At 41.2% G+C, this 13,822-nt stretch overlaps 1 protein-coding gene across 3 annotated transcripts in view; it reads right to left on the bottom strand.

The window, feature by feature from the left end:
- The window catches only part of casz1 (castor zinc finger 1), a 167,985-nt gene that overhangs the window by 72,142 nt on the left and 82,021 nt on the right, over positions 1 to 13,822 (bottom strand). Inside the window, exon 1 of one of the 3 annotated variants that reach the window (XM_085258601.1) lies at positions 12 to 477. The exons of the other annotated variants lie outside the window; for them this stretch is intronic. Within the exon in view, the coding sequence (XP_085114727.1) occupies positions 12 to 60 (49 nt within the window). The 5' untranslated portion in view covers positions 61 to 477. Of the gene's footprint in view, positions 1 to 11; positions 478 to 13,822 lie in introns of those variants that run through there. 3 annotated transcript variants of the gene reach the window in all.

Below are 13,822 nucleotides of genomic sequence, written 5' to 3'. Positions count from 1 at the left end.
AGAGTACTCACCATATTCAGGGAAGTCGAAGTTAAATCCTCTCAGACATGTAACTTTCATAATATTACTCAACTCTGTTAGAAAGTCATTCGAATGTTGGTTGTTGGAGGGGGGGAATACAGCGGAAAAGTAACTAGATTAAAAAAAAAAAAAAGAGGCTTCCTTCAATCAAGCACTAAACTCCTTGACATGTAATCTGTCAATAGTTTGTTGCTGAGATAATGCCGGCTGCCACGAGCGGATTTGATTGGCAGCTTAGGGTCTGGCCCCTCCTTCCTGTGGTTTGACGGTGATGGGGGGGTTAGGTGAAAGAATATGGAGCCTCCCCCTTCCCTGCTCTGTCTCTCTCTCTCTGTGGCGCTCTCTCTCTGCCTCTCGTGCGCTGCCTCCCTCTCTTGCTTTGCTCCCGTACACACACACACACACAGACAAAGCTGTTGGTGATGTTGTCTGAATAGGCTGATAGGAAATTATGGCAGAGGAACCGGAGCAGTTTTTTTTCTCCCTCCCTCAGTGGGCTGGCCTTTCCATCTTTGTGGTCTTCTAGCCTTTCAACTCTCTTGGGTGGAGCCTCCACTGCCTCTATTCAAATGAGCGAAGGGGGGGCACACAACACTTAAAAAAAAAGAAAAAGAAAAAGGGCTTTCTAGAGAATAAGAGTATACGTTTATTAAAACATATTATACTTTGAGGCTAATTATTTAAATCCAATGCAGTGTGACTACATGTAAAAGCTGCTTTTAAACACATATTTAATTAGCGTTCTATATATAAAGTACAACTACAGTAAGTGGAAGAATATTTCCACAATTTTGTCCTCACTTATTAAATCATAGACTATATGTTTGATGTGTACATAGTCAAAGGGCAGGATAAAGCCAGGCACATTACTATTTGGTAAATATGCTTGTCCTCATGTCTATCACAGAAGCGTTAAGCTTAGAAAAAGATTTCACAAAATACATTTTCCAGCCCTTTAGCTTAAAGCGAATAACTCTTTCCCTCCCTCACAATATAGCAATCCTCTCCATTTCAGCCCTGCATGGTATACTTTCTTTGCTTCTCTCTCTGTCTCTCACTCAGAGCGCTCTGGTTCTCCTTCCCTCCCTCTGATAAGCTATCAGTTTTCATTGTAATTTCAGGTGAAATGATAAACGACGGCCGTTACCAGGTGACAATGAATACTTTATAAGACAAACCCTTTATTTGCCTGGCAGTTTCTTCCGCAGCAGCATGCAAAGCGCCTCGGGACCATTTGTACATAATGCCCATATACTGTAAACATGGTGGTGTGTCAAGAATGTGGAATTTACAGAGCGACACAAAATAACAAGAAAGTCTCAACTTTCAAAGGTAACTGGATATTCCTGTTTTCCACGGCAGGTTTACTCTGAATAAAGGTGTTGTATAACTAGCATTTACTGGACACAGAAAAGAGGAAATGAATAACTTTATGGCTTTGGACCATAATACAATAATACATAGGTCGGGCTTCAGTTCCTGAGTGCTGTTAGTCTGAAGTATGTACATAAAACTGGTTTTGGTTGATTCTGAAATTATGATGACTCATCCTGGCTAATAATGGAAAAAAATAAGGCTTTGTCTCCTCCTTCCTAACCCACATAAAGGAAAATGACCTTAAAAGAGTTTCTATCAAAAGGTTCCACCCTCGATTTAACTTTGTACTGTAAATACTACTTTTATTAGCCCGGGATCTAATGAAATCGAATTGTTTTTGTTGTGCACGACCTGACTTGGCGACCGCTCTTTTGTTCTGTTGCTGGATAAAAATCTTTTGTGTCAGTCTCCGTACAAATAAATAAATATATATGTTGTTAATGGATTTGTGGCCCGTGTGAATTGCTAGATTGAAACCTGAAAATATAATAGTTACTAAAAATGATCGCATGCCACTGATGTGGTAGAAATTTTTGAAGTGGTGAGAACATCTGCCTGGCTCTAATGCTGTGATGCTTTTTGTCTCACATAGGTGGAGCATAACAATAAAAACTTCCACAGTATCTCAAAAACTTGATATCAAGGGGGCGAGTGCAGGGTGAATTCTATTCATGTAACAATGTCCACAGGAGGCAGGGTCTGTCGTCCATGCATTACAGCCTTCTGGACCCTCGAGCTGCCATCTTTGGGGGCGAAACCATTACTTTTCAAAAGGAGCTGTGGGGCTTTTCGTTTGATGTGGCGTGAGGGTATTGTATGGTGCATGCGGGAGAATGTTGAGGGCAAGGTGGAGTGTGTATGCGTGTGAGCGTGTGTGCGCGCGCTCCTATGCATGTGACATGGTAGGGGTACATCAGTCAAAGGGCCGCTGGGGCCAGACGTTTGGCTGCCCCTGACCGTGCGCTCCAGGAGGGGCTGGTCTGGTGCAGGGCCCACTCCGAGTCCTCCATTCCCCAGGACAAAAGCTATTGCCCAGTTGAAAGATGTGAATTCAGCGGCTTTTGTGCCCAAAGCCCAGAGACATGCCGAGTGAGAAATCTGACCTTTGCCGAAAGTCAGATTGTGTTTTTGAACCCCTCTTGCTGTCTCTGGCAATTCGGGGGGCAAAAAAGTGACTGAGCGAATAGGCTGGAGTGGGTGTGAGCCGGCGTGGGGTATTGGGGTCTGTCATGACGGGTGGAGTGCACAGGTGGGGGTGTGAGAGACAGAAGGAGCAACAGTCCGGCGTGAACCTCTCCGACTCTGCGTCTTAAAGTTTGAACACAACAAATTAAAAACGGTTTGTTTTTCAGCAGACAATGAAGCAAGTTTATTCCTGATACTCACTGTCATGTTGTTGAAAATTGGCAGGAAATTGAACGTGTAAAAGCTTAATTCTGAAGCAGAGGCTTTTCAACAAGAGTTCACCTCAGTGTTCCTCGAGGTTGTCTATGATGTGGAATATTATTCCCTCTCACGTCTGTTTATATTGCATTATATATTTATTTTTTAAGCGGAGAAGGAGCGGAATATTAAACTTACACGCAGATGCAGCCACAACAGCGATGATCGCAACACACCACATTTTGATGATCATCATTTGCAAGACTCATGACGATGATTCCTTCGAAACTCATTTGATTTTCATAATTGCTGTGTAGCTGTATATGCGTTGACATACATACGCTAGGAAAAGCGCAATGAAAATCTCATTAAAGGTACATACTTGAAAGCAATTAACGTGTATAAAGTAGAAGGTATATTTGGGGCGCTGATATTACATGAATCACGATATAGCATGTTGCTTGGCGGCACTGTGTTGAGAGCAGAGATTCGGTAGATAGAATAGGCCTATGTTTTTCAGTCATACATTTTTCTTGACACTGCTTTCATCCCCCGGCCGTAATCATCATATCTCCCCCATTGCTCTCCCGGATGCAGACATCCATAATGCAATCTTCCTAATTTTGATCCCTCGCAATCTGGTTTTAAAAGGGAGGAGAAAAAAAAGGGACATATTTCTGAAGGCTCGCTCGGTAATCATTTTAGACAGATAGCCTTTCCCATCGCAGATGAGCAAATATTTGTAAACCAGCTATCTAATGGAAAATTATAGTGAAATTAGAGTGAAATTCATGACAGTGAAATCCGATTATCTGTAATTCTATTATGCCATCTTAGCCCACACAGCATATTTTTGTAGAGTTTTTTCCATAAATACCTATGCCAGGGGTCTTGCTAATCAAATAAAATTGAAATTCATCTTCCCATTAAATTCAATTAGTTGCAATTTCTAAAGCCTAACAAAGATTTTAATTACTAAATTATAAAATTCTCCCTAGCCAAATTGGGGAGAGAAAAAGTGCATCCCCTGCATCTGAAAAACAAACCCATGAAAGGAAATTGTTGATCAAAAAAGATATCCAGGGGAAAATAACATTAGGGAGAGCACTGGGGCCCTTATTCAGCGAGTCTGGGTGGGGAGTGACGTGTGCCAAACGCTAGGCTCCTGGGCTGGAGGAAATGAACTTAGCTGAGGTTCTCTTTGTCTCTAAATGTCTGCCCTCAGAGTTATTATGCTGTAATTGACTAATTGACACCTTAATTTCATTTATGGGGCTCCTGTGTTCATAAAGCAACCTCTGGGTGGGGCAGTGGTCTTGAGCGGAAGCAAGGAAGTCAACATCCAGGACACCAGGTAGGGCCTTAGGCCTTCGGTTCTGTCCTCGGCAGATGATGATTATGTATTTGATAATGAAATGGTCAGGAAGAACACACTGACTTAGTGGAGGCTTAAAGAGGAGCATCTTACTCGTATGTTTAAATCCCTCTGATGCATGCTGATGTGTTATAATCATGCACGCCCAGCCTTACAATCTGTCACTGCAGACACAAACGACCTCCTTGAGGGTCAAAGGAGTTTATTTTTAGGAAGCGAGGTTCTTAAACTTCACAGGTAAACACAGCTGCATGTTGCGTTGTTAGATTTTAAAAACAACTTAAGCCAGGAGTTACTCCTGGTAACGTGGAGCGGAGGGGGGAGTGCTAACAGGACAGCTCTGGGGTCTGGGGGTCAGCTAGCAGGTCCATTTCCCAGCCCTCCCCTGCTCCTCACCAGTGGGCCACTAAAATAACAGCTCAGCACCCACTGCAGACTACAAAGCTCCATCTGAAAAGGCACCTGCTGCTGTTATTCACTTTAGCCCTTTTGGCAGCTCACTCTCTCTGTTTAAAGGACACGTAGAAGAGAAAGAGTCACTGGGAAATGATGAATTATTTAAGTATGATGTCTAATTGTTTCAAGGCAGACATCTTGTTTCTGGAAGGTAAAGCTTGGGGGTGGGTGTACACACGAAGGGAGGACTCTTTGCGAAGAGGTCTGTCGACTGTGGATTGCAGACAGTCTCGCACTTGAAGAGGCTGCGTAAATATGACCAAACTGAAACTTTAATCTGCTTTTTCCCCACCCAAGCTGGCTGGGTATTACAGATAATCTTTTTTGTGTGTCATATGGTGGGAGATATAGATGGAGCTAATTTTTTAGAGACAAATCTGATATTTGTCAACTGGTTGAAAAAAACCTGGGGATTTTCTCCTAATCCTCCCTTGGATGTGAAGGCGCGTTAACAGCAAAATGCAGATGGTGTTTTGTGCACGGAGAGTACCCAGCACTCGGCGCGGTGCATACGGAAAGGCGCAGCTAGCCTCGCTAGGGCTCAGCACAACCTGCAGATAGCGAACTCCCCCCCCCCCCAAACCTCCCCCCACCCACCAGTCAATTAACAAGCCACTTGTGAAAGCAAAGGCATGTTAGTTTATTCCAAAGTGCGAACTTTGCAAAATACATTTCTTGGTTGTTTCTCTTTACTTTTTGTTTCCTTGCTGACATAACATCCTTACTTCTAGGCTGTGTTCATCAAATATTCAGTTGCAACTCAATTCCAATAAGGAAAAGAAAACAAATTATAAATAAAAAGGAGGCATAAATCTTTCAGGATCCTAATTCTAACTTTCCCTTGGAGTGTTTCTGTCTTTATTTTGTCACATTAAGCAGTTTTGCTTTCCGTTCCCACTGCTAGGCGTGGCTCATTTTAGACTGGTGGAAAGACTCTTTTATTCTTCTGTTCTCTTGTTTTGGAACACTGCGCATTTTGTGGTGTCACTTCTTTTATGCACAATTATCACTTGTGTAACTTCTGGTTTTGTTTTTATGAGAGATAGAACAATAAAACCTATGTGGCGTTCCTTTTTTGGTCACTGAGGGACTGTTGTAAGTCTGCACTCACCCCGTCAAGTATAGCTCCAGCGTTACTACAACCAACCACCACAGTGATGCAAAGCTGTGCCGACTGCCTTATCTTATCCAGTATTTTGGGAAGATATTTGCTCTGGTCATTTTAGCACCAGAATGCAACATGGCAGAGCACTCTGGATGCATTCTTTAACTGCTTTGTGGCTCCGCATTACATTTGACATTGCATTGATAGTCTTTCAGAGGCCTTTAACACGCATCTTATCTTGCAGCACGACCTAGTGCCAAAGAAACTAAACAACTTAGAAACCTTACCTGAGAGGAACATATGGTGTATGCGCTGAAATCCAGTACACCTCATTATTGTTTAGAGAGGTTTAAGGGTGTGTATTCCTGAACCAGTTTTCTGAATATATAGCTATGAGTAGTAAGGTTGGCGGCCAGGGACACAGCAGAGGAATATTTGGAGGACAACAAATGGTTAAAATATATGCAAAAGGGAAAAACCTCTGACAATCTTAAACTTTAACTAAATACTTACTTTAGGTGAACAGTTTCTTCCATTCAAGTCCCACACAAAAGGTTTGCATCTTCACTTTTCCAAAAAGTAAACTGCTCATTTTTATGAATGTGCTTCACCTTTGGGATTCATGAATATTGGCATCTTTCATATTTAAATTAAGCGAAAGCTTACAAGCTTACAAATAACTGAAATTTGTATTAAGCTGCCCCTTGTTCTTTCATTCATTTAAACGTGAGACAGGAGCACAAAAGCTTCAAAATTTAAACGCAGCAGGCCAGGAAGTTATATTAACCTGCGCCGTATGTGTTTGTTCCACACAAGATGAAGCTGTTTTTTATTGATTAGTCCGGCTACAGAATAAAAAAGGATGACATTATACGCACTATGAAATTCAGCATTTTTTTAACCTTCAGCAATGCTTGTCATTCCCTTGTAAAATAAATATATAAAAACACCAGGAGAAGGGGAGAAGGGTGGAAAAAAATGAAGAAGGAAAAAAATCACTAAAGCTCTTTTGCTGTAATTGGCTGAATAGCAAGGGCAGCAGAAAATTTACAGGCAGACAACAGTGTGAAGGGGACTCGGTCACAATGCAAAACTAAGCCCTCAGCACCAGCGAGGGAGTAAGCAAGCCAGAGAGTCAACTGAGTGTCTAGGTGCCTGTCAAGCATATCTTAACTACCACGAAGCACTTGTCTCTCCCTAGCTTTGGCGTTAAGCTGCAGATCACAGTCCATTTTCTGGACAAGTTAAGTAAATAACCCAAGCAAGCATGCAGAAGACAGTGACAGGGAAAGAGAAATCCCCCAAAGTCACAGTGGTGACACTCTACTAAATCCAATCAAACTGAGGAGAGAGAGGGAGAGACACACACATGGGGAGAGCGAGAGAGAGGGAAGGAGGGAGGAAGATATCCTCTTTGGTGCCTGTGTGTGTCCAACAGCATTGATGCAATAACACCTCATTCAGTGTTTAGCCCTTCTCAAAGGACAGGCAGGGATAACACTTTAAACCCTGTGGCTTTATCTCCTGCAGATTTTCCATAAAATGCCAAGCCAGGGAGCCGGGGCCATGTGACAACCATGTAGGTCAGGGCAGATGGGGGGTAGAGAGTGTGGGAGGTGAAGGGAGAGAGAAAGAGTGGGGGAGGATGGGAGTTTTCTAATGGAACTGTTGAAAATAGCTTGCAGTAACCAGATTAGATCAATTAAGGATCTGTTTGTAGCTGTCGCTGCATACAGCAAAACTGAGGCTTTAAACACGTAAACACAGAGCAACCAAAACACCAAGCAGGAGAAATAATGTCCACATTGTCCACTTTATTGGAGGGGAGTTGATATGTTTTTGTGAATGAGCCAGGTTAAGGTATGTGAATAAGCAGGCCAATTCTTTTTGCAAGGGCAGCTCATAGAAAGGGCTTCCACGCTGGGATAAACTGTGCCTTTGAAATTCTCCACATATCTTCGCCACAAATTAACAAACGGGAGTGCAACAGGTAAGACAGAAATAAGCCACTTTCTCCCATGCGGTAAATGTTTTCTGCGCGAGCGGTTGACCACGTTCTGTGGTCAGGTGTAGTTTTTTTTATTTTAGTTTTTAAATTTGAAAAGTCCTAATTGATTCAGAAAACTTAACAACCTTGTCCTCTTTACAATAGTCAGCAATTAGACAGCTCTGTTTGACCAATGAACTGAAATACATTTCTCAAGTTTTACAATTTGTTATATCTGTGGATAAAGTCTATCTCTGTGCAACGGGCTGGTGATAATGGAAATTAACAGTGATCACTGAGCATAACTAGATCTGTTATGTAACCTCTACACACCACTCAACCCACTTATCACAGCTTCTGCAAAACACCTGGTTTACACTAAGATATGTATTATTTTGCGAACGCCGTGCGAGGCTAAGGATGTGCGATAACAATAGCCTTGGAAGAAACAAGCTCTCGTGCTTATCAAACACACCTGCAGGCAGGTATCCCTGACCTTACAGCCGGTTTGCAAATTCAATACGTTCTACATCTTGACTCAAAATCTTGGTTTCTGTGGAAACATTTTCTGGTGAACAGCCTGATCGTTATCCATGACATTTTCAGAATACAGAGATATGTCAATATTCTGAAGCTCACGGGTTTGTATAATTGAACTGGGGGGGGGACTTTAGTTTTCATATGCCGAGGGCACAGAGGTTCCCAGTGGAATACCAGTGATGCCTGATGGAATACAAAAAATGGACCGGGATTATGCTTTGTGCTACTGACTGACCTTGACTTATGTTTTGACCCACATCCACACTCAATCACATGATTCTGTTTTGATCAATATAACTCAGGTGGGATGCACCAAAAGATGTGGCCAAATAGTGACTGTATCCCCTCTGAATATCTGCGTGTCTACACTTGTCCCGAGCACCACTGGCTAGCTTTGTATAAGCTGGCCTCAATCAAGCTCAAAGGCACCATCCCTGTGAAAATAGTATTGATCATAACGAGCATCTATCCATGCATAAGAGCTTGTTTCAATTGATTTTTCCTATTTGAGCTGAAAAACATAATAGAGTTGATATGAATTACAGGGTGTTTTGCTTCAGTTCATCAACACAGCCCAAATAATACTTGCCGTTACCAGGGAAACATGATAACAGTTTTTGTCTGTTTTTCAACAATCAATTACTTCAATGCATTTATGCTGATATTTACACAGAAGCAAACAACACTCTGTATAAGTCAGCAACACAACAACTAGGCTGTTTGTGCGATAAACATATGGGGGACGTGAATGGTAGATGATCAACAACATTTCATTCCACTGCAAGAAAAAAATTATATCTTTGCTTACCACTAATGTTCAGCTACACGCAGCATAATACCGGCTGTTGACTAAATGCAGGTTACTGTCATGCTTTTGTTCTGCAACACTCCATCAAGTGTGGTGGCCTTTGCAGGTATAATATTCAGAATAAATACAATACGTTGTAATAAGCTACATAAAATAACTTGTTCAGCAAAAGTTTCTGCGCACTCCAAACTCTCCCAGTTGTCACGTTATGCTCTAAGATTTGCTGTCGCTAATTCCCAAGCTCAAGGCTGATCAGTGTTATTCTACTGACACTTCCCCTAAAGCCTTCTGACATTAAGCCTTTATAAGACAGTTATGGGTATTACATTGGTCTTGCAACATAAACTACTTTTTCTTCCTTTACCATAGCGTTTAAATAAAATAGCTAAAGCAACAGATTAAACTCAATAGGCCAACAGGCTACCTCCATCCTTGTTAACAAGCAATTATTGTACTGTTATCCTTGGAGTGTCTTCTGTAGGTTTTAGGCTTGGGGCCTTAATATTATTAAAATAGCCTAGGTGCAGTTTCATACAAGGAATACAATGATGTCCATTTACATTTATCTCACTGTCCCTGCCCAAATTTTTATCTATATCATTCTGAGCCAGATAAGACAGATAATAATATCACAATATGGAAAGATTTGCCCTGGATAGTTCGAAGGAAAAGAAAACAGGGAAAATCAACTTACACCCCCACTGCACAACCAAAACAGCCTATTGTAAAGCAGGTAAAGAGATTAAAGTCTGTGTTAAATCACAGGGTTACCTTGGGACAAAAGCTTGGCTGTGCTGACCCATCAACATGAAACTTTAAAATTAAAGCATAAAAATAGGATTACATTTTTTTTAATGCAGGGTTAGGGTCCTCATTTTAATTCACTGTCAGTCTAATAAAACTCCCGAATAAACAATCACTAAGTAATGCAACTTGATATTGTATAATTGCATGTTTTAGCATTTATTTTTATAGTATTTTTTCAAATATCTCTGGCACCTTGTATATAGAAATACAAAGATAAAAACAATTTAATATCAAAATGAAAGATATATTTTTAAAAATCAATAAAATGAGTTCTGTAAATCCAAAAATTTTATTTAAATGAAGGCATTTCATTTAAATACAATGAATTTAAATACAAGCCCGACTCATGCGGATGCTTTTTAGGCTTCAGTGCTCTCGCTTCTCATTCACTTTGAATGGTGTCACGTCACACATTGCTGAACTGAATAATGACAATAATGATGCGTTACTTTGCTTGTGCTGCTTGCACTGAAAGTTGAGAGAAATTCTACTTCTGAAGTCAGGCGTTGACGAATGAAAAAAATGGCAGTGCAGCCGATAGCCAATGAAATCATGGAGCGACGTCGCTGGTTCAGGCAGCTAGCTTTGCTAATGCTACCTGCTAAGTGAGGCTTGGCTAGCTTGCCTCAACGTGTGATTAATGCCATGGTGACCCCATAATGCTTTGAAACCAACTCTATTTGGACTGATTCTTCCAAATGTCTGCCTGTTTTTCTCGAGTTATTAGTGAATAATTTGCCTTCAATAACGTGTTAATTTCTCTTCAACTGTAGCAAGTTGAAAACTTAGCAGTGCTCAACAATAGGCACTTGTATTACTTTTGCTATAGTTTGGCAGAAGAATCATCCACTCATCATCTATGCAAACCATTCTGTGGCAGTGCATACACTCAAAGAGCTGCCATTGGTTCAACGCACCAAAGTGTCATCTTAAAAAACATTTTGTGACACTTTGTTGAGGTAAAACACCGTCCTGGTTCATTATCGCTACAGTTAGAGGAGCTACCTGAGGAAAGCCAACAGTGACACAGTAAATCTGATGAGAAGATAGAAGCAACTTGGCTAGAAAGAGCAGCAAAAATGTGTAATTGTTTTGAAATCCTAAAAATAAATTGAATGTACTAAATACTTAAGCTGACTGTTATGCTACCTGGCTAGTTAGCAATAACTGTCATGTCATTCAGTTTCTCAATGTAATGGTGAGTCCCAGTCAGAAACACGCTATCACTGGAGTTGTGACATCAGAGTTCCGAGATATCTGGAACCAGCACAAAATTTGTCGTGCTATTTATGCCACAGGGGCAGCACGGTGGCACGGTGGTTAGCACTGTTGCCGCACAGCAAGAAGGTCCTGAGTTCAATTCCACCATCAGGCCGGGGTCTTTCTGTGTGGAGTTTGCATGTTCTCCCCGTGTTTGCGTGGGTTCTCTCCGGGTACTCCGGCTTCCTCCCACCGTCCAAAGACATGCAGCTTGTGGGGATAGGTTAATTGGTTAATCCAAATTGCCACTAGGTGTGAATGTGAGTGTGAATGGTTGTCTGTCCCTGTGTGTTAGCCCTGCGACAGACTGGCGACCTGTCCAGGGTGTACCCCGCCTCTCGCCCTATGACAGCTGGGATTGGCTCCAGCACCCCCCGCGACCCTGAAAAGGATAAGCGGTAGTGAATGGATGGATGGATGGATGGATATTTATGCCACAATTAAATTTTTTCCAGATTTAGACAGTAAGCCTATAAGAGATGGAGATTTCTAAGAAAAGTCAGGACTGCTGAAAGCCATTCACAGTGACAGTCACTCTGATTTTTGGGTCCACATTACTGTTTCTCAATGACAAACAACAGTCAGTGTTCACACACCAAGTGACCCTCCAATTCCAACATATAATTGCTCTGTTAGGAACATTGTGCATATAGTTGGACAACAGGATCCCAACAGGAAGGCGAACTTTGAAACTCCCAGTGCTTTACATAATGGTGAGCCCAACTATAACCTTGTAATTTTGTTAATTTGCGATAATTTTATGATAATGTCGAGTCATACCCCACCACTTATCCTATTTCTTGCGGGCAAAAATAAAACTCTTTTGCTAAGGTGTTTTTCTGAGACATTAAAAAAAACTGCGTTTTTAAAAATTATTTTCACACTAACAAATGATAAAACTGTGTTTAAGTGAATCTAAAGTCTATTGCGTGAGTCTTTAGACACAAGTAATTTTCATTAAGCCAAGACATTTTTACCTCCTGCAAAACAAACACTGGCAGCAGCCTTCCTAACCTCTTTAACTAGTTAAAAACAAGCGTACTTCACTTATTGACAAAGTTTCTTAAAGCTTAAAAGTCTTACTCTATCCAGGTCTTTGGGCTGAAAATAATATGACGCTCCATCTTTCAAAGATGTACTTTTCCTAAAGCATTGTTGATTGCCCTGTGTCCATTACTTGGAAGGATTATGATAATATTCCACATTGTGCTCGGCGTGATGCACAGGAAATTCAATACTCAAAAGGTTAATGCAATCAATTAGGATGACAAAGGAGTAAAGTAAAACCCTCCTGCTCGTGGAAAAAAGAGACAGGAGAAGAGTGGGGGAGAAAAGGTATTGAAAGCTTGAATGGATCCAGAGAGAAAAGAGGCACTTGAAACGGCAGAAAAATGGCATTTATTCAACGTGTATCGTCCAAGGCCAACTAAATGAAACACACACAAAGTGTATACAAAAAGAAAGAAAAAATAGCTCTCAGATTGTGAATTGCATCATCCAGCACTCAACCAGTTGTAATTGAACAATACAGGAGCAATATTTTTGTTTGAAGGTAATCAGATACCTAAGCCAAGGAAAAAGTGGCCAGTACTAGAGGCTTGAGCATCGATTCGTAATGCTCATAACGTTCTATGGTCTTTTCCCCGTTCTGAGTCAAGTTTTGTCTCCGCACTCCATTCCCATGTGCATTGTTGCATGGGCTGAATATTAACAGCACAACAATTGTGTATGGGAGAGATATCTTTTGTTATTTAGATAGATGTTACAATGCCATACAACACAAAGGAGTCTCATCATTGCAGATAAATGGATAAACTTGGATGGCGGTATTGAGCTCTACAACCGTTGTAATAATCCATATTACCTTTTCAGCCTCACTCTGTCAAAATGGTGATGTATTAATCACATTTCAGCAATCCTCCATGGCTAATGATAATGTTATGAGAGTCTGGGTGGCAATATTTCGCTAACGTCTGCAACGCCTATTTTCTGCCGATAAGTTGTGCAAGAAGAAAAGCCTAAAACCTTGTAATCCACTTAGGTAAGGCAGTAGACTTACCTACTTCTGCAAACACACAACCTCATAAATCTACTGCACCTTCACATTCTTAAAGACTGTCGAGCCTGAAAAAACTCCAGCAGATCCTTCATCCCACTTTGTTTGTACCAAATGAAGACATGTTTCACATTTCAGACCGTTGCACAAGGTAAAGAAGTGTGCACGCACAGGCCCCAACAGATACTCTGTGTCTCTCTGTTAGTCTCCCTCGCAGCAGCGGGAGCAAATAAAGCCAAAAAATATCAGAGCTTCAGCGCAATCTCCAACCTAATATAATTTAGCGAACATCTTCAGCAAGTAAGCTATTTGACATTTTGTTCCTGAGTGGAATGTTATAAATTAGAAAAAGAAAAAAAAAGGATTAGACTTAAAACATTGATTTTCTGCCAAGCACTCTGAAGTACTGCCTTTTTATTCTTACTCTTAACTTCCATTTAGCTCCTCTGTGAACAAATAAAGAGGAATGTGAGCAACAACAGGCAGAGGAGCTAGTGTTAGGCGGTAACCAGGGCTTTATGTTTTGACCATAAGAATCACTTTTTTTTTTTCCAGGGGCACCTGACCTACATCGCATTTTTCTGTTTGGGCATTTTCAGGTCCAGCAGCCACGTCACACAAACAATGGAGCAAAATGGGCTTTGAAG

The sequence above is a fragment of the Mchenga conophoros genome, linkage group LG20, assembly GCF_057382185.1.
Source record: "Mchenga conophoros isolate Kocher_MC1m ecotype Shallow Benthic linkage group LG20, M_conophoros_male_GT1.1, whole genome shotgun sequence".
NCBI lineage: Eukaryota > Metazoa > Chordata > Actinopteri > Cichliformes > Cichlidae > Mchenga > Mchenga conophoros.
This window is presented reverse-complemented; position numbering and strand designations above follow the sequence as displayed.